At 45.6% G+C, this 24,272-nt stretch overlaps 1 protein-coding gene across 1 annotated transcript; it reads left to right on the top strand.

The window, feature by feature from the left end:
- On the top strand, window positions 1-24,272 carry LOC106581007 (short transient receptor potential channel 4). The gene is made up of 16 exons (XM_045703718.1): window positions 1-565; window positions 1,128-1,315; window positions 1,804-2,022; window positions 7,723-7,863; window positions 8,084-8,260; window positions 8,657-8,857; window positions 13,642-13,827; window positions 13,978-14,128; window positions 16,287-16,426; window positions 19,564-19,707; window positions 20,004-20,176; window positions 20,836-21,031; window positions 21,732-21,926; window positions 22,766-22,807; window positions 23,116-23,205; window positions 23,398-24,272. Exons 2-16 carry the CDS (start codon window positions 1,157-1,159, stop codon window positions 23,977-23,979), a joined length of 2,796 nt encoding a protein of 931 aa, XP_045559674.1. The 5' UTR covers window positions 1-565; window positions 1,128-1,156; the 3' UTR covers window positions 23,980-24,272.

Here is a 24,272-nt window from a genome sequence, read left to right as displayed (position 1 = left end):
TTGCGCTTCTGTATTATTCCTGCATGTTTTTCTTCTGCGACCATACACACTCCTACTGAGTCACGAGATGCTCCTGCAGTCTATCAACGGAAGAGCGCGCGAAGCTGGAGGCAGCGAAGAGGATGCGTGCGTCTCCCGTGGACTTCATTGCGTGTTTGGGAATGTTTTTAACTAGGGTGGATTTCCTACACTTGAACAAATAATTGTTTCCCAAGATCACACCTACTGAATTGAATGGTTATGAGTCCCGAGAATTATCATGGAATTGTTGGAAATTCTGGAAAATTATTTTTTTGCAACCATGTATGATCGCGACCAGAGAGGAAGACAGTACCAGCTTGCTCTAATTATAACGTTGTTGCTTTAGGTTACATATTCAGTATAGGCTACTTCTGTCAACTGAAATACCCAAAGGAACAAGGTGGAATAGTTTTTCTTCGTCCTATTTCTGTCCTGCAACCCACAGAAGACCTGCTGTAGTAGGCCTATGTGTGTCAAGCAATGGAACAGAAGTGTATAGGTTTTTGACAATCAAATGTCAGTTAAAACGTACTGGACTGAGACGGTAAGTTTAGCTGTGTATTTGTGTTTGTATAGTATATTGACATTGATGGGATGATCTACAAACAGCCACATTGAACGTTTGTGGATATGAATGGTTTCAACAAATTCAGTTATTACCAGCAGTTGTTATCATATTCATTTTAAAATCAACTAAGAAATATTTATATTATCCAGCAAATGTATGTAAATGCTTTGCTGACTTTGTTGTTAGCCTCTTGATTTTTGTTGATTTAGATTCTGCTGGACTTTTTCTTTACTGCCAAGAACGTTGAATTAGTCAACCTGCCCTCAGGGCAATTAGTAAGATTTGGTATGTAAATCTGATCCAGTCCATTGCAGTGGCGGTTCTAGACCATTTCAACTGGGGGGGCCAAGCTGGGGCCAGTTGTACTGTTAGAGGGGCCAGTTACATTAGACGTTATTGTTGTCATATCGTTTTCTTCACTGCATTGCAGGCATTAGCAGGCAAAAGACCATGTTCATAATCATCATCGTTGCCACTGTCTAATAACGGATGTAAAAATAGCAAAAATTAGTTATGTAAAAATAATTTCATACTCCAGGTGAGTGAGATTGCCTAGCAGTAGCAGCGATGTCTCGACTGTACTACAGGAGGACAGACAACTCCTCCTACAGGGACAGGATCGCTCTGAGGATTGTCAGGGCCGAGTCTGAACTGTCTGGCCTGGAAAGGAACTACCTGGGAGCAGTGGAGAAAGGAGACTACGCCTCAGTCAAACAGGCTCTAGAGGTAGGGATGAGGTTGGGATGAAGGGAGGAGAGGAAAGGAGGAGGGAGGAAGGAAGGGAGGGGATGGAGGAGAAAGGAGAATATGCGCCTCAGTCAAACGGGCTCTGGAAGTAGGGAAGAAGGAAGGAGAGGGAGAGTTGATGGAGTAAGGGGGAAGGGAGGGAGAAAGAGGTGGAGAGTGGGAGGAAGGGAGGGAGGGGGGAGAGAAGGGAGAGAGGGAAAGTATACTATACCTCCCTCCAACAAGCTTTAGAGGTTGGGATGGAGGGAGGAGAGGGAGGGAGGGGAGATGGAGGGAGGAATGGAGAGAGATGGAAGGGAAGGGAGGAAGGAAGGAATGGAGGGAGAGAGAGGGGAAGAGGGAAGGGTGGGAGGGAGGGATAAATAAGTCTCAGTTCAAGTACAACATCAATAAACATGATACAATTTGTTATCATGATACCATATAACAAAGTAAACATCCGTTGTCATTCCCTCTTCCACCTGTAGGAGGCAGAGATCTACTTCCGGATCAACATTAACTGTATAGACCCGTTGGGCCGCACAGCTCTGCTGATCGCTATAGAGAATGAGAACCTGGAGATTATAGAGCTGCTGCTCACCTATAACGTGTACGTCGGTGACGCTCTGCTACACGCCATCCGTAAAGAGGTGGTGGGGGCCGTGGAAATGCTGCTCAACCACAAGAAGCCCAGCGGGGAGAAACAGGTAGAACAGTTACAGAGTGCTTCCCAAATTGCACCCTTTTCTTGAGTGTTGGCTATAGTCACTTAGTGGAGGGGTTCACCTGCATACAGCACAACACACTGTCCTTGTGTTATCACCTACATACCAATAGGCTACCTGCTTTACAATCAGATTGGTCTTGAGAAAGGCCTTAGACCAGACATGTCGATATAGAACAGTCTCTACTATATGCCCTCTTGTTGTTTTCCTGTGCTTTACACTACCCCATCCCCTCCCAGGCACATACTCATTCCTATAAGGATTACTTCAAACCTATTTTATTTTTCATGGAATAGATCAGCAATGAAATTAGCAGATTTGAGTCTATTAAATAACATTACTTGCATCACTTCTAATCCCCCCCCTTTTTTATATAATGCCCCAACCCCCCTCTCCCCTGGTTAGGGGACTCAGTGGAAAACATTAACATTCAACCCTAACTGAAAGCTACAAGGAGAAAATGTACATGTGCAATTTAGAAATGTTTCTCCATGCTATTACACACTGTATATATGCTTCAGCACAGTGTCTCTCTCTTCTGCACATAATTCCCTTTTCACTTCTCTCTCTGTATGTGTTGGTCTACTCTAATTAACTGGTTCTCTCAGGACTGCAATGAGATACGCTACTCTGGGCAATTTACACATTTTCTCCATACACTTGCACTCTGGATATTTGAACCATCATTCTTACTATATATTCTCCACAGCATCTCTTCTCTCTCTGTGTTGATCTTGGTTGCATCCCAAAATGGCACCCTATTCCATATTTAGTGCACACAACCCTACAAGCCCTTATCAAAATGAGTGCACTATTTAGGGAATATGGTGCCATTGAGACTTAGCCATGAACAGGTGAAAAGAGGTATGATAAAACAGACAGGGGGTCCCTTAGGTTTGAAAGAGAACGCTTTACTCTGCTCATCACTTTATTTAAACCACTAAACAAGATCCTCCTCACCACATCTCCTAGCCCTCCTTGTGATTCCTCTGTTTGCAGTCTGTTTACTTATACACTCGCTTCGCAATATGTTAATCATCTGATTTACATGTCTGTGGATCACTATAGCAAACGAGTCAATAAGCAGGTACTGTCTTTCATTTGTATAGGCTACTGTATTTTTCTGATGTGTGTGTACTGTGATACATCTGTAGCCTATTGAAGACATCTTATTATGTGAAACTGAAAAGGTTACATGATCTCACCAGTCCTAAGGGCAGGCACGCAGTCAGTAAGAAAAGGATAAGGTGCACAAATATATTTTTCTAAGTAATGGTAGTGATGGTAGAATAAATAAACATGTTGGGAAGATAGGCAAAATGACTTACAAAAACAAACAAACTAGGAGCAAAAATGTATTTCCCCGGTGCGGCAGGTAACCTAGTGGTTAAGAGCCTTGGCAGGTTGCTGGTTCAGTGTCCTGTATGCTCTGAAGGGGAGAGTAAACATATGTGGGTGGGGAGCGAGGGAGCTCCAAGAAGCAACACACAAGGACACGGTCAAAGCATTAGAAATAAATGCTCAAACTGAAGGAAAATAACTTAACTCGAATTACATAGATAATTGGGCACTTGCGAACAAGTATTTAGCAGCGGTGCACATGTTAAAAACAGTAACAATATTGGCATGTCATAATTAGGCCTAACTCAAGGGTGCATAACTGAGACCGGGGCTGTGGCCATCACAGGCAAAACTCTTCCTAACAAAGGATACAATATCTAGAATTATGATATTAGGCTATTTAAACTCAACCGTTTATCTTGAAAAAATATATTTTATTGTGACTATTACTCTTGTTTGCAGAGGGCCAAAAATAGAACGTGAAATGTAACCGGAAGACATACACAGTCCTGAAATGCATACAACTTTATCAAAATACACTGTGCATTATCAAGGGTACATATATGATTCAGCTAGTTTTAAAACATGTAACAGAACAGAATACAGTAGGTCTGACACACACACACACACACACACACACACACACACACACACACACACACACACACACACACACACACACACACACACACACACACACACACACACACACACACACACACACACACACACACACACACACACACACCATTACAGAGAAAGCATATGGGGGCTGAACACTTCTCAAACACATTTTCAAAGACGTCAAAGAAAACTCCCACAGCCCCAAAGCTGCTCTGAAACACTTTGGATTCAACTGAGACCCTTTTAACTAGATGGACAAGAACTCATAGAGCCTCCCATTTGGTTAGCTATTGAGACAATGTCTACATACACCATACAGTATTACATCTGAGTTAGGATTCTGTCCCTCCATCAGATGGAGAGAGAGAGAGGGAGAGGAGTGTAATAGAAGAGTGTATTTACACCCTCTCATCTTTCTATCAGAGGAGACCGTTGTGTCTCTTTTTCTCCACCTCTCTTTCTCCATCTCTACTGTATCTCCACCTCTATTTCTCCACCTCTCTTTCTCCACCTCTCTTTCTCCATCTCTACTGTATCTCCACCTCTATTTCTCCACCTCTCTTTCTCCACCTCTCTTTCTCCATCTCTACTGTATCTCCAACTCTATTTCTCCACCTCTCTTTCTCCATCTCTACTGTATCTCCACCTCTATTTCTCCACCTCTCTTTCTCCACCTCTCTTTTTCCACCTCTCTTACTCCATCTCTACTGTATCTCCACCTCTATTTCTCCATCTCTCTTTCTCCATCTCTACTTTATCACCTCTATTTCTCCACCTCTCTTTCTCCATCTCTACTGTATCGCCACCTCTATTTCTCCATCTCTCTTTCTCCATCTCTACTGTATCTCCACCTCTATTTCTCCATCTCTCTTTCTCCATCTCTACTTTATCACCTCTATTTCTCCACCTCTCTTTCTCCATCTCTACTGTATCTCCACCTCTATTTCTCCATCTCTCTTTCTCCATCTCTACTGTATCTCCACCTCTATTTCTCAACCTCTCTTTCTCCACCTCTCTTTCTCCATTTCTAGTTCATCTCCACCTCTCTTTCTCCACCTCTCTTTCTCCATCTCTTCTGAGGGAGATTAGAGATAATGATAGTAAGGTCAGACTCCATCTCAACAGCATGACCTAACTGGCAGCGATGCTAGTCATTGTTTCAACATCACTTTGTTATGCAAACTCATCCTCTGGACCACACGCATGCATGCACACACACCATCAGGAGCATCAGGAATCAATGACAAGAAGACCTGTGGTTTACGGGAACATCACTTAGATCTGAGTTGTTGTGATAAGGGGAACAGTAATGTAATCCTGTTAGCTAGTATTTCCTCATACTGTAAGTGAAGTGGTCACTCAAGTGCCTCTTTCCTTATTAGCTCCTCCCAGAGGGAGACCAATCAGACTGTGGTTGTCCCAGATGGCCCCCTATACCCTATATAGTGCACTACTTTTGACCAGAGCCCTATGATGGTGCCATTTGGGATGCATACTAAATGATTAGACCCTGTTAATCAATCAATCAATCAAATTGATTTATAAAGCAGATGTCACAAAGTGCTTTTACAGAAACCCAGCCTAAAACCCCAAACAGCAAGCAATGCAGATGTAGAAGCACAGTGGCTGGCTAGGAAAAACTCCCTAGAAAGGCAGGAACCTAGGAAGAAACCTAGAGAGGAACCAGGCTGTGAGGGGTGGCCAGTCCTCTTCTGGCTGTGTCCGGTGGAGATTATAAGAGTACATGGTCATTAAGGCAAGATTATTCTTCAAGATGTTCAAACATTCATAGATGACAAGCAGGGACAAATAACAATCATAGTGGTTATAGAGATATCCTGGGACAGGGCTAACCAGGCAGGATATAGCCCCACCCACATTGCTAATGCACAGCCCCCACACTACCAGAGGGATATCAACAGACCACCAACTTATTACCCTGAGACAAGGTGGAGTACAGCCCACGAAGAGCTCCCCCACCGCAAGAGCTCGAGGGTGCGGAAAACCAGACAGGAAGATCACTTCAGTGACTCAACCCACTCAATTATAGTATAGCGATACTCAAAAGTTATGCACCCCTCCTAGGGACGGTATGGGAGAGCACTAGCAAGCCAGTGACTCATACGGTCAGAGGCAGAGAATCCCAGTGGAGAGAGGGGAGCCGGCCAGGTAGAGACAGCAAGGGTGGTTCGTCACTCCAGTGCATTGGTGTTCACGTTCGCACCCCTGGGCCATACTTCACTCAATCATAGGACCTACTGAAGAGATGAGTCTTCAGTAAAGACTTAAAGGTTGAGACCATACCATAAAAATTAACCTAGGAGAAAGCCTTGCCTCCAGCTGTTTGCTTAGAAATTCTAGGAACAATAAGGAGTCCATGCAATGTTTTGTAGGTTATCAGTAAAACCTTGAAATCAGCCCTAGTCTTAACAGGAAGCCAGAGGCGGGCACTGGAGTAATATGATAAAAATGTTGGGTTCTAGTCAAGATTCTAGCAGGCGTATTTAGCACTAGCTGAAGTTTATTTAGTAGAACATTGCGGAAGTCTAATCTTGAAGTGACAAAATCATGGATCAGCATTTCTGCTTAATGTTTTGACAAAAAGCTTCAGATGTTTGCAATGATGAACATATTTTTTATATGTTTGTCAAAAGAGAGATCAGGGTACAGAGTAACAACGAGATCCTTCATAGTTTTATTTGTGATGAGATTAATTGTCAGATAAACCAGCAGATCTCTTTGTTTCTTGGGACCTCTGTTTTGTACGAGTTTAAAAGTAACAAATGTGCCGCCATCCACTTCCTTTTGTCTGAAACACAGTCTTCCATGGTAGGCAATTTTGGGGCTTCCCCATGTTTCATCGAAATGTACAGTTGTGTGTTGGTATGGTGTTTCCAAATGACATCACCAGGAGGTAGCACATACAGTGCATTTGGAAAGTATTCAGACCACTTCCCTTTTTCCACATTTTGTTACGTTACAGCCTTATTCTAAAATACCTTAAATTAAAAATGTTCCTCATCAATCTATACACAATTCCCCATAATGACCAAGCAAAAACAGTACATTTTTTTATTTTTGCAAATGTATATACATAAACCCAATCTAACATCTCTGGAGAGACCTGAAAATAGATGTGCGGCGACACTCCTCATCCAACCTGACAGAGATTGAGAGGATCTGCAGAGAAGAATGGGAGAAACTCCCCAAAAACAGGTGTGCCAAGCTTGTAGCGTCATACCCAAGAAGACATGAGGCTGTAATCACTGCCAAAAGGTGCTTCAACAAAGTACTGGTTTGAATACTTGTGTAAATCTGATATCAATTTTTTTTTCTTCTTATATATTTGTAAAAATGTCTAAAAGCCTGTTTTTACACACACACACACACACACACACACACACACACACACACACACACACACACACACACACACACACACACACACACACACACACACACACACACACACACACACACACACACACAGCTACTTCTCAAGTAAAACCTAAGCCATGTACCTCTATTGTATTGGTTCATAACGAAACATTATGGTATTGATATTGATAATACTACAATGTTGTTATTAATTAAGTTTTGTCTAATTCAGTTTTCTTCTTCAATCAATATCTGGATTGAACACATATCTTCTCTCTTGCCATCATCATCCCTATCTGACTATAACCCTTATTTATCTCTGCCCCGCCCTCCCTCCAGGTTCCTCCCATTCTTTTGGACAAGCAGTTCTCTAACTTTACTCCTGACATCACACCCATCATCCTGGCAGCTCACACCAACAACTATGAGATCATCAAACTGCTGGTGCAGAAGGGGGTGTCCATGCCCCAGCCGCATGAGGTGGGTCTGAATCTGGATATATGCTACACTGTGGTGTAGTACTATGGTAAATGATTAAGTACTACATGCTACAGTATGATATAGTATGTAATGTAGTACAGTACAATAGTCACAGCAGGCTACACTACCCTATGCAGTATGATACAATAGTAGAGTACAGTATGATAGTTACAATACTGCCCTTCCTCCACTAACTCTCCAGTACTGGTGTGTGTTCCAGGTGCGCTGTAACTGCATGGAGTGCGTGTCCAGCTCTGATGTGGATAGTCTGCGTCACTCCCGCTCTCGTCTCAACATCTACAAGGCCTTGTCCAGCCCATCACTCATAGCTCTCTCCAGTGAAGACCCTTTCCTCACAGCCTTCCAGCTCTCCTGGGAACTACAGGAACTCAGCAAGGTGGCTTTTTTAACAGATATTTGCTTATAGTTAGTTAATTTTATTAAATTGAGGTGGAGAACGAGTCAAAGAAGAGTGAGGAGTTGTCTCAGCAGTGTAAGTACTTTATAAGCAATTTATGGACTATGAATTGACTTTATCCTTTTCATTCTTATGTGGAACATAAGACCTCCACAAGAGAGTGCACTGACGCCCATCTTCTGCCTGTTAGGAAATGCACGGTGTTGTATGACAGTGTTTATTTGTGCTCGACTTTTAACTAACAGTTTATTCCTGTTTCAGGTGGAGAAATTGTTTCTGTCGGAGTATGAGGAGTTGTCCTAGCAGTATAAAGGTTTTATAAAGAGTTTTTAACTAGTTTATTGATTGTTAACTAACAGTTTCTGTCTGTTTCAGGTAGAGAATGAGTTTAAGTCGGAGTATGAGGAGTTATCTCAGCAGTGTAAACAGTTTGCCAAGGACCTGTTGGACCAAACCAGGAGTTCCAGAGAACTAGAGCTGATCCTGAACTACAGAGACGACATCAACCCTCTACTGGATGAGAACACCAACGACCTGGCCAGACTCAAACTGGCTATCAAATACACACAGAAAGAGGTAAGCCATAACCCATGTTTCCTCAGGAAGCTGTGTTTATTGTCGTTTTACTGCATGTTGAAGCTCAGCCAGGTGGCTCTCCCTCCCAATGTCTTTAGTACAGCTGAGGGTTTCACATGTTGTATTTCAGTGGATAAAGCATGAAGCTAATGTCTGCTGTTATCTCTAAGATAGGATTTAGAAGTAGTAGATGGCCGGATTGGGGTGGAGACTTCCTATGTGAGTTGTACTTCTGTGGTAATCACCAGGTTGTGTCTGAAAATGGCATCCTTCCTTAGTGAAACAACACATTACTGGAGCTATCTCAGTCTGCTGTCCAGTCCCTTGATGGGAACGTAATGAAACATAATGATAAAGCAATACGGATGCTACTAATAGGATAATGTTTGCTTGGAATACTAACTCACAATACATCTAAATTACACAGAAAGCAGCATGATGCACAGGAAAACAACAACCTTGGCCACGTCCTATATGGCACCCTATTCCCTAGTACAGTTATGAAATGGAAGTTGTGAAATGTTGCCCCCTACTGAGTAGAAGGGGACACTGCATCTGTACTCACGTAGAGAGTGAAGATGACTGAAAACTGCAGAAAAAACACACATTCATTGCTTATTACTTTTAACCCTTTCCATGAGACGGACATTTACAGTATGGCACTGCTGAAAATACGCAACATGCTATATCCTTTTAGGGTTAGGGATAGAACAGAGATAAGACTCAAGTCTCCACAGAGAGACATTTATAAGAACTCCATGTTCCTGTTTGAAAGAGTGCCTGTCCGTCAAATCTGTTCCTCATGAAACATTGTTATGTTTTTCTCTCTGGGAGATTTGATTGAACCATCTGCGCTGCTCTCTCTGTGTGACGGTGAGGTTAATCTCAGTCTAACAGAATTACAAACAAATTACAACCAAATGGATCCCCATCACTTAGAGCAGGGCATTGTGGGGGATGAGGTCATCAGTGAGGTCATGAGTCAGAGAGCGACTGAGACAGAGAGTGTTTTAGATGGTACCTGAGACAGTCAGAGTGTTCCTTATCAAACCTTGTAAGCAGAGGCAGATCTGAAAGAAATGCCCTTTTCACACTACTGAGGCTAGTTGAGCCAAACTGTAATGGTCTCATAACACATCCACCACAGTTCCTGGAACTGTGCTGACAAGGACAATATGAAGAGAAAGCATCTGGCGCAGAGCAGTACAGTGTGTGAGGAGGATATTAGAGAGGAACAAAGATGCCAAGGAGGGACACTTGGGACCAGGCCAGGGACAGCTGGTAACACTCACCAGAATGATCAGGCACATTAAGGTCATTAACAGCTGGAGGTGCTGCTGGACTAAACCAAACTAAACATTTAATGTAATCTGGGACCTTAGTTGACCTCCTCCATTAGCTGAGTGTGTTTACTGCTGTGCCTAACTGTCTAACTGTCAGTATGCTGTATGCTGTACACAACTGTCCAACTGTCCGTATGCTGTATGCTGTGCCTAACTGTCTAACTGTCAGTATGCTGTATGCTGTACACAACTGTCTAACTGTCAGTATGCTGTATGCTGTACCCAACTGTCTAACTGTCAGTATGCTGTATGCTGTACCCAACTGTCCAACTGTCAGTATGATGTATGCTTTACCCAACTGTCTAACTGTCAGTATGCTGTATGCTGTACCCAACTGTCCAACTGTCAGTATGATGTATGCTGTACCCAACTGTCTAACTGTCAGTATGCTGTATGCTGTACCCAACTGTCCAACTGTCAGTATGCTGTATGCTGTACCCAACTGTCAGTATGATGTATGCTGTGTCCAACTGTCTAACTGTCATTATGCTGTATGCTGTGTCCAACTGTCTAACTGTCAGTATGCTGTATGCTGTGTCCAACTGTCTAACTGTCAGTATGCTGTATGCTGTGTCCAACTGTCCAACTGTCAGTATGCTGTATGCTGTGTCCAACTGTCTAAATGTCAGTATGCTGTATGCTGTACCCAACTGTATAACTGTCAGTATGCTGTATGCTGTACCCAACTGTCAGTATGCTGTGTCCAACTGTCTAAATGTCAGTATGCAGTATGCTGTACCCAACTGCCAAACTGTCAGTATGCTGTATGCTGTACCCAACTGCCAAACTGTCAGTATGCTGTACGCTGTACCCAACTGTCAGTATGCTGTATGCTGTGTCCAACTGTCCAACTGTCAGTATGCTGTATGCTGTGTCCAACTGTCAGTATGCTGTATGCTGTACCCAACTGTCTAACTGTCAGTATGCTGTATGCTGTACCCAACTGTCTAACTGTCAGTATGCTGTATGCTGTACCCAACTGTCTAACTGTCAGTGTGCTGTATGCTGTGCCTAACTGTCTAACTGTCAGTATGCTGTATGCTTTACCCAACTGTCTAACTGTCAGTGTGCTGTATGCTGTACCCAAATGTCTAACTGTCAGTATGCTGTATGCTGTACCCAACTGTCTAACTGTCAGTATGCTGTATGCTGTGTCCAACTGTCCAACTGTCAGTATGATGTATGCTGTACCCAACTGTCCAACTGTCAGTATGATGTATGCTGTGTCCAACTGTCCAACTGTCAGTATGCTGTATGCTGTACCCAACTGTCCAACTGTCAGTGTGCTGTATGCTGTACCCAACTGTCTAACTGTCAGTATGCTGTATACTGTACCCAACTGTATAACTGTCAGTATGCTGTATGCTGTACCCAACTGTCTAAATGTCAGTATGCTGTATGCTGTACCCAACTGTCTAACTGTCAGTATGCTGTATGCTGTACCCAACTGTATAACTGTCAGTATGCTGTATGCTGTACCCAACTGTCTAAATGTCAGTATGCTGTATGCTGTACCCAACTGTATAACTGTCAGTATGCTGTATGCTGTACCCAACTGTCTAACTGTCAGTATGCTGTATGCTGTGTCCAACTGTCCAACTGTCAGTATGATGTATGCTGTACCCAACTGTCTAACTGCCAGTGTGCTGTATGCTGTACCCAACTGTCTAACTGTCAGTATGCTGTATGCTGTACCCAACTGTATAACTGTCAGTATGCTGTATGCTGTACCCAACTGTCTAAATGTCAGTGTGCTGTATGCTGTACCCAACTGTCTAACTGTCAGTATGCTGTATGCTGTACCCAACTGTCTAACTGTCAGTATGCTGTATGCTGTACCCAACTGTCTAACTGTCAGTATGCTGTATGCTGTACCCAACTGTCTAACTGTCAGTATGCTGTATGCTGTGTCCAACTGTCCAACTGTCAGTATGATGTATGCTGTACCCAACTGTCTAACTGTCAGTATGCTGTATGCTGTACCCAACTGTCTAACTGTCAGTGTGCTGTATGCTGTGCCTAACTGTCTAACTGTCAGTATGCTGTATGCTGTACCCAACTGTCTAACTGTCAGTGTGCTGTATGCTGTACCCAAATGTCTAACTGTCAGTATGCTGTATGCTGTACCCAACTGTCTAACTGTCAGTATGCTGTATGCTGTGTCCAACTGTCCAACTGTCAGTATGATGTATGCTGTACCCAACTGTCCAACTGTCAGTATGATGTATGCTGTGTCCAACTGTCCAACTGTCAGTATGCTGTATGCTGTACCCAACTGTCCAACTGTCAGTGTGCTGTATGCTGTACCCAACTGTCTAACTGTCAGTATGCTGTATGCTGTACCCAACTGTATAACTGTCAGTATGCTGTATGCTGTACCCAACTGTCTAAATGTCAGTATGCTGTATGCTGTACCCAACTGTCTAACTGTCAGTATGCTGTATGCTGTACCCAACTGTATAACTGTCAGTATGCTGTATGCTGTACCCAACTGTCTAAATGTCAGTGTGCTGTATGCTGTACCCAACTGTATAACTGTCAGTATGCTGTATGCTGTACCCAACTGTCTAACTGTCAGTATGCTGTATGCTGTGTCCAACTGTCCAACTGTCAGTATGATGTATGCTGTACCCAACTGTCTAACTGCCAGTGTGCTGTATGCTGTACCCAACTGTCTAACTGTCAGTATGCTGTATGCTGTACCCAACTGTATAACTGTCAGTATGCTGTATGCTGTACCCAACTGTCTAAATGTCAGTGTGCTGTATGCTGTACCCAACTGTCTAACTGTCAGTATGCTGTATGCTGTACCCAACTGTCTAACTGTCAGTATGCTGTATGCTGTACCCAACTGTCTAACTGTCAGTATGCTGTATGCTGTACCCAACTGTCTAACTGTCAGTATGCTGTATGCTGTGTCCAACTGTCCAACTGTCAGTATGATGTATGCTGTACCCAACTGTCTAACTGCCAGTGTGCTGTATGCTGTACCCAACTGTCCAACTGTCAGTATGCTGTATGCTGTGTCCAACTGTCCAACTGTCAGTATGATGTATGCTGTACCCAACTGTATAACTGTCAGTATGCTGTATGCTGTACCCAACTGTCTAACTGTCAGTATGATGTATGCTGTACCCAACTGTCTAACTGTCAGTATGATGTATGCTGTACCCAACTGTCTAACTGTCAGTATGATGTATGCTGTACCCAACTGTCTAACTGTCAGTATGATGTATGCTGTACCCAACTGTCTAACTGTCAGTATGATGTATGCTGTACCCAACTGCCCAGGCTTGCTTAAGATGTGCCTGTTTTCGTGTCAGTTGTTTGTCAATGTGGAGTGGAAAGCAAGTGAGAGAATAGTAAACATTGTGAAGTTGCATTAGACACACGTCTCCCCCCCCCTCTCGTTTCCTCCCTCCCTCCATCTCCCTCCTCCAGTTTGTAGCCCAGCCCAACTGTCAGCAGCTGCTTGCGTCTCGTTGGTACGATGAGTTCCCTGGATGGAGGCGTCGTCACTGGGCAGGGAAGTTCCTAACCTGTGTCTTCATCGGCCTCCTCTTCCCCCTCTTATCCCTCTGCTACCTGGTCTCTCCTAAGAGCCGCTATGGACTCTTCATCAGGCAAGTAGCCTAGAGGTTAGATAGGCAGGCCAGCAACCGGAGGGTTGCCAGTTGAATCCCTGGTCTGATGGGAAACATCTGTCAGGAAGCTGAAGTTGAATTTCTGTTAGACATATTGGACAATAAAGTAATCTTCTTCTTCATCATTAGGAAGCCCTTCATCAAGTTTATCTGCCACACAACGTCATATCTCACCTTCCTGTTCCTGCTGCTGCTGGCCTCCCAGCACATCGTCTCTACAGACCCCAACAGACAGGGGCCGCCTCCTACGGTTGTGGAATGGATGATACTACCCTGGGTACTGGGTAAGAGTGTGTGTGTGTGTGTGTGTGTGTGTGTGTGTGTGTGTGTGTGTGTGTGTGTGTGTGTGTGTGTGTGTGTGTGTGTGTGTGTGTGTGTGTGTGTGTGTGTGTTTTACGTGCGCAGAGTTGCACAACATGGTTGATCAAGAAAGGAAAGACTTGGACACGTGCTTCATTGATACATAACAACTCCACAGAAGGCCAGCTGATAATAGAGTCCTTTGAGACATACCAAGTAGACTGCTATTGATGTTAGTTGATGACAATTCTGACAGGAAATGGTGGAAACCAAGCTTGTGTTTCAGCCAAATACTCTATCTACCGTTTACACCTGGTTTTCATGCATTGAACACACACTGCATTGCAAGACAACCCAGCCCATGTGTGTCCTATGTAACTTCCATTATGGTGCTCTGTTCAGTGCAACCGCATGGCAGGATGCATGGGCTTGCTACCTGTTCATACCTGTCTACCTGTCCTGGATCACAGCTTAATATGGCAAATGCATCACCCTCGATCGCCAAGCGATGCAGAGGGTAGCGTGGACACCCCGGTACATCACTGGGGCCGAGCTCCTTGCCATCCAGGACCTCTATATCAGGCGGTGTCAGAGGAAGGCCCGAATAATTGCCAAAGACTGCAGCCACCCAAGCCATAGTTCACTCTGCTACCGTCCGGCAAACGTTGCCGGCACATAGGCTCTTGGACCAACAGGCTCTGAGACAACTTCTACCCCAAGCCATAAGACTGCTAAATAGTTCATTAATGGTTACCCAGACTATATACACTGACCCTATCTTGCACTGACTGTATGCACACTCACACACAAACTACTATGACACTCTCACACAAAATCCACACACATTCACATACACTACACACGCACACACACGCATACCGAAAACACAAACACACATACAGATGTAGGATCTTAATTTGAGCCAGTTTGCTACAGCAGGAAAAAAATCCTGCAGCACCATGAAATGTGAATTATTACGTGGATTATAATTAATGGACATTTTGGTAGGGGTTGATACATTTTTCATTAGGGCAAACTTTAGAAGCCTAGTTAAAACTCAAATACACTACAAGTTTGCATTTCCTGCTAGGCAGGAACATCCTCAGAAACAAAAAAGTGATACAGTTAAGATCCTACATTTGTACACACACATGCATACTGAATCACTCTACCCTGCCTTGTACATATCTACCTGAAATACTGGTATGATCTGGTACTGGTACTCCCTGTATATAGCTCCACATTGATCTGGTACTGGTACTTCCTGTATTTAGCTCCACATAGATCTGGTACTGGTACTTCCTGTATATAGCTCCACATAGATCTGGTACTGGTACTCCCTGTATATAGCTCCACATAGATCTGGTACTGGTTCTCCCTGTATATACCTCCACATAGATCTGGTACTGGTACTCCCTGTATATAGCTCCACATAGATTTGGTACTGGTTCTCCCTGTATATAGCTCCACATAGATCTGGTACTGGTACTTCCTGTATATAGCTCCACATAGATCTGGTACTGGTACTTCCTGTATTTAGCTCCACATTGATCTGGTACTGGTACTCCCTGTATATAGCTCCACATTGATCTGGTACTGGTACTCCCTGTATATAGCTCCACATAGATCTGGTACTGGTACTCCCTGTATATAGCTCCACATAGATCTGGTACTGGTACTCCCTGTATATAGCTCCATTCTTGTGTATTTTATTCCTCTTGTGTTACTAATTAATTGTTATTATAATAGTTTCACTCTGCATCATTGGGAAGGGCTCGTAAGCAAGCATTTCATGGTTAAGTCTACACCTGTTGTATTTGGCGCATGTGGCAAATACAATTTGATTTGATTTTAACACCTGAGGAATGTGGCTCTAGATCAGAGAAGTGAAACAGACATGCCTGTCGGGCATCAGACAGGCATGACAACCCTAACCCTAGGACTGCGTCCCAAATGGCACCATTTTCCCAATTTAGATCACTACTTTTGACCAGGCCCCCATAGGCCCTCTTCAAAAGTAGTGCACTATGTAGAGGATAGGGTGAGTTACATAGGGCTCTGGTCAAAAGTAATGCACTTTGTAAGAGATAAGGTGCTATTTGGGACATACCATAACCTGCTGGTCTGTTCTCTGTCCTGTAGGCTTCATCTGGACAGAGATTAAACAGATGTGGGATGGAGGGTTCCAGGACTATATCCATGACTGGTGGAACCTCATGGACTTTGTTATGAACTCTCTGTACCTGGCTACCATCTCTTTGAAGTTCGTTGCCTATGTCAAGGTATGATGGTTGTTGTGTACTAGATAATATGAAATACGCTTGAATAAATTGCACAACGAGCTCTTGAAAATACAACCAGCTTACACTCAGGCTTCATTTAAATGAATAGGAGCGCCTCACGCTTGTCAAAAGTTGTCCGGTGGAGCAGTCTTACTGGACAAACTATGGAATGCCGCCTCGCTGTCTCGCCCTCACTCCCACAGTAGACTCTGACCTGTCCCCTCCATCTCTCCCTCTCTCCCACAGTAGACTCTGACCTGTCCCCTCCATCTCTCCCACAGTAGACTGACCTGTCCCCTCCATCTCTCCCTCTCTCCCACAGTAGACTCTGACCTGTCCCCTCTGTCTCTCCCTCTCTCCCACAGTAGACTCTGACCTGTCCCCTCTGTCTCTCCCTCTCTCCCACAGTAGACTCTGACCTGTCCCCTCCATCTCTCCCTCTCTCCCACAGTAGACTGACCTGTCCCCTCCATCTCTCCCTCTCTCCCACAGTAGACTCTGACCTGTCCCCTCCGTCTCTCCCTCTCTCCCACAGTAGACTCTGACCTGTCCCCTCCGTCTCTCCCTCACTCCCACAGTAGACTGACCTGTCCCCTCCATCTCTCCCTCTCTCCCACAGTAGACTCTGACCTGTCCCCTCTGTCTCTCCCTCTCTCCCACAGTAGACTCTGACCTGTCCCCTCCGTCTCTCCCTCTCTCCCACAGTAGACTCTGACCTGTCCCCTCCGTCTCTCCCTCACTCCCACAGTAGACTGACCTGTCCCCTCTGTCTCTCCCTCTCTCCCACAGTAGACTAACCTGTCCCCTCCGTCTCTCCCACAGTAGACTCTGACCTGTCCCCTCCATCTCTCCCTCTCTCCCACAGTAGACTGACCTGTCCCCTCTGTCTCTCCCTCTCTCCCACAGTAGACTCTGACCTGTCCCCTCCGTCTCTCCCTCTCTCCCACAGTAGACTGACCTGTCCCCTCCATCTCTCCCTCTCTCCCACAGTAGACTCTGACCTGTCCCCTCCGTCTCTCCCTCTCTCCCACAGTAGACTGACCTGTCCCCTCCATCTCTCCCTCTCTCCCACAGTAGACTGACCTGTCCCCTCCATCTCTCCCTCTCTCCCACAGTAGACTGACCTGTCCCCTCTGTCTCTCCCTCTCTCCCACAGTAGACTGACCTGTCCCCTCCGTCTCTCCCTCTCTCCCACAGTAGACTCTGACCTGTCCCCTCCGTCTCTCCCTCTCTCCCACAGTAGACTCTGACCTGTCCCCTCCGTCTCTCCCTCTCTCCCACAGTAGACTGACCTGTCCCCTCTGTCTCTCCCTCTCTCCCACAGTAGACTGACCTGTCCCCTCCATCTCTCCCTCTCTCCCACAGTAGACTGACCTGTCCCCTCCGTCTCTCCCTCTCTCCCACAGTAGACTGACCTGTCCCCTCCGTCTCTCCCTCTCTCCCACAGTAGACTCTGACCTGTCCCCTCCGTCTCTCCCTCTCTCCCACAGTAGACAGACCTGTCCCCTCCATCTCTCCCTCTCTCCCACAGTAGACTGACCTGTCCCCTCCATCTCTCCCTCTCTCCCACAGTAGACTCTGACCTGTCCCCTCCGTCTCTCCCTCTCTCCCACAGTAGACTGACCTGTCCCCTCTGTCTCTCCCTCTCTCCCACAGTAGACTCTGACCTGTCCCCTCTGTCTCTCCCTCTCTCCCACAGTAGACTCTGACCTGTCCCCTCCGTCTCTCCCTCTCTCCCACAGTAGACTCTGACCTGTCCCCTCCATCTTTCCCTCTCTCCCACAGTAGACTGACCTGTCCCCTCCATCTCTCCCTCTCTCCCACAGTAGACTCTGACCTGTCCCCTCCATCTCTCCCTCTCTCCCACAGTAGACTCTGACCTGTCTCCTCCGTCTCTCCCTCTCTCCCACAGTAGACTCTGACCTGTCCCCTCCGTCTCTCCCTCACTCCCACAGTAGACTGACCTGTCCCCTCCATCTCTCCCTCTCTCCCACAGTAGACTGACCTGTCCCCTCCATCTCTCCCTCTCTCCCACAGTAGACTGACCTGTCCCCTCCGTCTCTCCCTCTCTCCCACAGTAGACTGACCTGTCCCCTCCGTCTCTCCCTCTCTCCTACAGTAGACTCTGACCTGTCCCCTCCGTCTCTCCCTCTCTCCCACAGTAGACTCTGACCTGTCCCCTCCATCTCTCCCTCTCTCCCACAGTAGACTGACCTGTCCCCTCCGTCTCTCCCTCTCTCCCACAGTAGACTCTGACCTGTCCCCTCCGTCTCTCCCTCTCTCCCACAGTAGACTCTGACCTGTCCCCTCCGTCTCTCCCTCTCTCCTACAGTAGACTCTGACCTGTCCCCTCCGTCTCTCCCTCTCTCCCACAGTAGACTCTGACCTGTCCCCTCCGTCTCTCCCTCTCTCCCACAGTAGACTCTGACCTGTCCCCTCCATCTCTCCCTCTCTCCCACAGTAGACTGACCTGTCCCCTCCATCTCTCCCTCTCTCCCACAGTAGACTCTGACCTGTCCCCTCCGTCTCTCCCTCTCTCCCACAGTAGACTCTGACCTGTCCCCTCCATCTCTCCCTCTCTCCCACAGTAGACTGACCTGTCCCCTCCATCTCTCCCTCTCTCCCACAGTAGACTCTGACCTGTCCCCTCTGTCTCTCCCTCTCTCCCACAGTAGACTCTGACCTGTCCCCTCTGTGTCTCCCTCTCTCCCACAGTAGACTGACCTGTCCCCTCCGTCTCTCCCTCTCTCCCACAGTAGACTCTGACCTGTCCCCTCCGTCTCTCCCTCTCTCCCACAGTAGACTCTGACCTGTCCCCTCCGTCTCTCCCTCTCTCCCACAGTAGACTGACCTGTCCCCTCTGTCTCTCCCTCTCTCCCACAGTAGACTCTGACCTGTCCCCTCCGTCTCTCCCTCTCTCCCACAGTAGACTCTGACCTGTCCCCTCCGTCTCTCCCTCTCTCCCACAGTAGACTCTGACCTGTCCCCTCTGTCTCTCCCTCTCTCCCACAGTAGACTGACCTGTCCCCTCCGTCTCTCCCTCTCTCCCACAGTAGACTCTGACCTGTCCCCTCCGTCTCTCCCTCTTTCCCACAGTAGACTGACATGTCCCCTCCATGTCTCCCTCTCTCCCACAGTACAGTGGCTTCAGGGCCAGGAACGAATGGCAGATGTGGCATCCTACCCTGGTAGCAGAGGCTGTGTTTGCCATTGCTAACATCTTCAGCTCCATCCGCCTCATCTCTCTGTTTACAGCTAACTCCCACCTGGGACCTCTACAGGTCAGGATTATCATCCAACTGCGTTTCTGTCATTATGTCCAGGAGCAGTATGTATTAAGCATCTTAGAGTAGGACTGCTGATTTAGGATCAGTTTTTCCATTTAATTTGCAATGAATAATGTTACATGGTCAGGGGAGGCCCTGATCCTATATCAGCAATCCTACTCTGAGAAGATTGGTACATATGGCCCCTGATCTGTAAAGCACTTTGAGCTGCAATTTATTGCATGAAAGGTTCTAGTTGAAGATGATGATGACTATGATGATGAATATGATGATAATCCTCATTATTCCAGATCTCTCTGGGCAGGATGCTGCTGGACATCCTTAAGTTCCTGTTTATCTACTGCCTGGTGCTCCTGGCCTTCGCTAACGGGCTCAACCAGCTCTACTTCTACTACGAGACAGACGAGGGACTGAAGGGATGCAAGGGCATCCGCTGCGCAACACAGAACAACGCGTTCTCAACGTTAGTAAAGACCATGCATTATAATGTGTTTGTTTGTAACATATTAAAGTTTTGGTTGGGCTACAACATTCTGGTAACGTTCCCAATATTTCCAGAATCAGGAGGCAATTATCATTTTTGTAATTTAGACAGATATGTATGTTTTGACAATTACCTGGATTAGAGCAAAAGTAGAATGGCAGCCTTTTATGATAAATTGACTATTCTTGTAAATCCTGCTTACCTTACATATTTAGAAATATAACCCTCCCTCTCTCATCCCTTTCTCTGTCTCTCTCTCATCCCTTTCTACTCTCTCTCTCTCTCCCTCTCTCATTCCTTTCTCTCTCTCTCTCTCTCTCTCTCTCTCTCTCTCTCTCTCTCTCTCTCTCTCTCTCATCCTTTCTACTCTCTCCCTCTCTCTCTCTCATCCCTTTCTACTCTCTCTCTCTCCCTCTCTCATCCCTTTCTACTCTCTCTCTCTCTCTCACTCTCTCATCCCTTTCTACTCTCTCTCTCGCTCTCTCATCCCTTTCTACTCTCTCTCTCTCTCTCTCTCTCTCTCTCTCTCATCCCTTTCTACTCTCTCTCTCCTCCATTTTCTACTCTCTCTCTCTCTCTCTCTCTCTCTCTCTCTCTCTCTCAACCCTTTCTACTCTCTCGCTCTCTTTCTCCTTTAGGTTGTTTGAGACGCTCCAGTCGTTGTTCTGGTCTATCTTTGGGTTGATCAGTCTGTATGTGACCAACGTGGAGGCAGACCACCAATTCACAGAGTTTGTAGGGGCCACCATGTTTGGAACCTATAATGTCATCTCTCTGGTGGTTCTACTCAACATGCTGATCGCCATGATGAACAACTCCTACCAACACATCGCTGTGAGTGAAACCCTAACCTTAACCCTAACACCACCCCCAGCCATGATGAACAACTTAACACATCGCTGTGAGTGAAACCCTAACCTTAACCCTAACACCACCCCCAGCCATGATGAACAACTTAACACATTGCTGTGAGTGAAACCCTAACCTTAACCCTAACACCACCCCCAGCCATGATGAACAACTTAACACATCGCTGTGAGTGAAACCCTACTAAACCACATGCTTGTGAAACCCTAACCTTAACCCTAACACCACCCCCAGCCATGATGAACAACTTAACACATCGCTGTGAGTGAAACCCTAACCCTAACACCACCCCCAGCCATGATGAACAACTCCTACCAACACATCGCTGTGAGTGAAACCCTAACCTTAATCCTAACCCCAGCCATGATGAACAACTCCTACCAACACATCGCTGTGAGTGAAACCCTAACCTTAATCCTAACCCCAGCCATGATGAACAACTTAACACATTGCTGTGAGTGTAACATTAATCCTAATCCTAACCCTAGCCATGATGAACAACTCCTACCAACACAACGCTGTGAGTCTTACTCTATCACTGGAATGCAAAATCATTCATTCATTCACTTGTTTGTTTATGAGTCCAACCTGTCTGCTGTCATTTAATATCACACAGTTTTGTTCATATCACTTGTTCAGATGCTTAGCATGTGTTGTTTCTGTTCAGGATCATGCAGACATTGAGTGGAAGTTTGCAAGAACCAAGTTGTGGATGAGTTACTTTGAAGAGGGGGGGACTCTGCCTTCTCCATTCAACATCATCCCTAGCCCCAAGTCAATCTGGTACTTCATCTGCTGGATCAGGAAACACATCTTCAAGATCACCAGGGCCAAGAAAACAGAAACATTTGGAACCATAGGGGTGAGGATGAAGTCTCTAGTCTACATTAACAGTACTTTTACTGAACAGTAGGGTTGCAAAATTACAGTCATTTCCCCAAATTACCAGGTTTTCCAGAAATCCTGGTTGGATGATTCCCGTATTTCATGTTTATTCCCCTCTGATTCTGGGAATCTTCCAACTAGGATTTCTGGAAGACCTGGGAATTTGGGAAAGTTACTGGAATTCTGCAACTCTACTGAACAGCTTACAGTTGAAACTTCTACTCCTTCTCTTCTCTAGTCTCAGTGGGTGGTTCACAACGAATTATCATGAATGAAATGACCTGTTCTTCCCAGAATGGTTAGACGTGCATCATGAGACATAACTGTTCTGATAGCATCAGAATGGTTAGACGTGCATCATGAGACTTAACTGTTCTGATTGCATCAGCAGTTAGAAGTTAAAGGGATAGTTTGGGATTTTGGCAATGAACCATTTTTATGTCTCTGCATTCAGTATGAAGGAAGTTAGAGGTAGTTTCACAAGCCAATACTAACTAGCATACGCGCTAGCTTAGCAAAAAAGTCGTAGCCCAAAGACGGGAAGTCTTTTCATACAGCTAGTTAGCATTGGCTCACAAAACTACCTCTACCTTCCTTCATACTGGATTAAAATTGTATCCACGAGTTCATCTGACTCTGGAGAAGAAGATAAAGGGCTTCATTGCCAAAATCCCAAACTATCATTTTAACAGGAATGAATGGGCAGGTGATGACAGAGCTAGCTGGCCAGCTCTCTACCAAGCAGGAAATCACATTAACTGATTAGTAATGCTGCCTGGTGTGCTCTTGGAGTAAATTAATGTTCTTCTTTTGTAGAGACGGGCTGCTATAAACGTAAGAATAAACCACCAGTATCAGGTATTTATGTGTTTCTTTTTTCAATATAAAATTCATTATGTTTCAGTTTTCAATGTGTTTCATTCTGTAGATGCACATATTTTGAACTTGATTTTTCTGAAATGGCACCCTATTCTCAATATAATGCACTACTTTTGACCAGAGCTCAATGGTAGTGCACTATAGTATATAGGGAATAGGATGCCATTTGGAACACATCCCTGTACCTGTCCACTCTCAGGATGATGCTTTCCATATTATCTCCAGAAGTTGTTGTTGTGGGTGTATTTGATAGGATTTTATCAACCTGTGGACTGTGTTGTTTTCAGGAGGTTTTGAGGAACCTGGTGAAGAGATATGTAGCAGCCATGATCAGAGATGCCAAGACAGAGGAAGGACTGACTGAGGAGAACTTTAAGGTAAGGTTTGGTTTCCTCTGACATTACACATTTATTTACATTTGTTTCTCTATCCAGCACCAGACAGGGACTACAGAAGAACAATAAGCATTGTTTCTAACTCCAGCAATGAATGTTGATTAACGTGCACTGTCCACTGTAAATGTCATAAATAGATAAACAAGTTGTATGTGTGTATGTTTCTTTCCCCAGGAGCTGAAGCAGGACATCTCCAGCTTTAGGTATGAAGTCCTGGGGATGATGAAGGGGAAGGTGGGGCCTGGGGGTGGGGGCGTGGCTCTAGCAGGAAGTAAACCCAGTGAAGAGGCAGGGGCCTCCATTCTGGTCTACCCTGACCACTCCTTCAAGTACTCCCCCAAGTTCTCAACAGCTAAGACCAACATGTTTCCCGACACCACGTCCATACTCCAGCAGAGGGTAGCCCCTTCCTCCACCTCCTCCTCCACATCCCCTTCCACCTCTCAGGGCTTGAACCGACTGGTCAACGGCTCTGTGGTACCCTCTTGGGCCTCCACTGACACCTCCTCCAACCCCACCTCCTCCACTCCCATCTCCTCTTCCTCCTCCACTCCCATCCATGCCTCCACCAAAGACAAGCTGGCCAGGAAAGACTTTCCAAAAGACATCTGTGACTTTGGGCTCTACTCTGTGTCTGAGGAGATGGGGGAGGCTGACCTGGAGGTGCTGGACTGTGATGGAGAGAAGGAGGAGCAGGGTGGAGCGAGGGAGAGGATGTGTACAGAGAAGGAAGAGAACGAAGGGAGGGGAGAGTGAAGAGAGAGAGTCCATGTTAAAAAAGACTGTTGAGGATGAGACTGATACGTAGAAGGACTTACCGTATCTCACATAAGTGAGTACACCCCTCACATTTTTGTAAATATTTGAGTATATCTTTTCATGTGACAACACTGAAGAAATGACACTTTGCTACAATGTAAAGTAGTGAGTGTACAGCTTGTATAACAGTGTAAATTTGCTGTCCCCTCAAAATAACACGACACACAGCCATTAATGTCTAAACCGCTGGCAACAAAAGTGAGTACACACCTAAGTGAAAATGTCCAAAT

This window comes from Salmo salar, chromosome ssa20 (genome assembly GCF_905237065.1).
Source record: "Salmo salar chromosome ssa20, Ssal_v3.1, whole genome shotgun sequence".
NCBI lineage: Eukaryota > Metazoa > Chordata > Actinopteri > Salmoniformes > Salmonidae > Salmo > Salmo salar.
This window is presented reverse-complemented; position numbering and strand designations above follow the sequence as displayed.

What these genes read in the sequence shown, in the direction of transcription:
- LOC106581007 (XM_045703718.1), top strand. Translation starts at nt 1,157, where the DNA reads ATGTCTCGACTGTACTACAGGAGGACAGACAACTCCTCCTACAGGGAC. An exon ending in CCCACCTGGGACCTCTACAG is followed by an intron (nt 19,708 to 20,003) that starts GTCAGGATTATC and finishes TCATTATTCCAG; the next exon opens with ATCTCTCTGGGCAGGATGCT. An exon ending in CAGAACAACGCGTTCTCAAC is followed by an intron (nt 20,177 to 20,835) that starts GTTAGTAAAGAC and finishes TTTCTCCTTTAG; the next exon opens with GTTGTTTGAGACGCTCCAGT.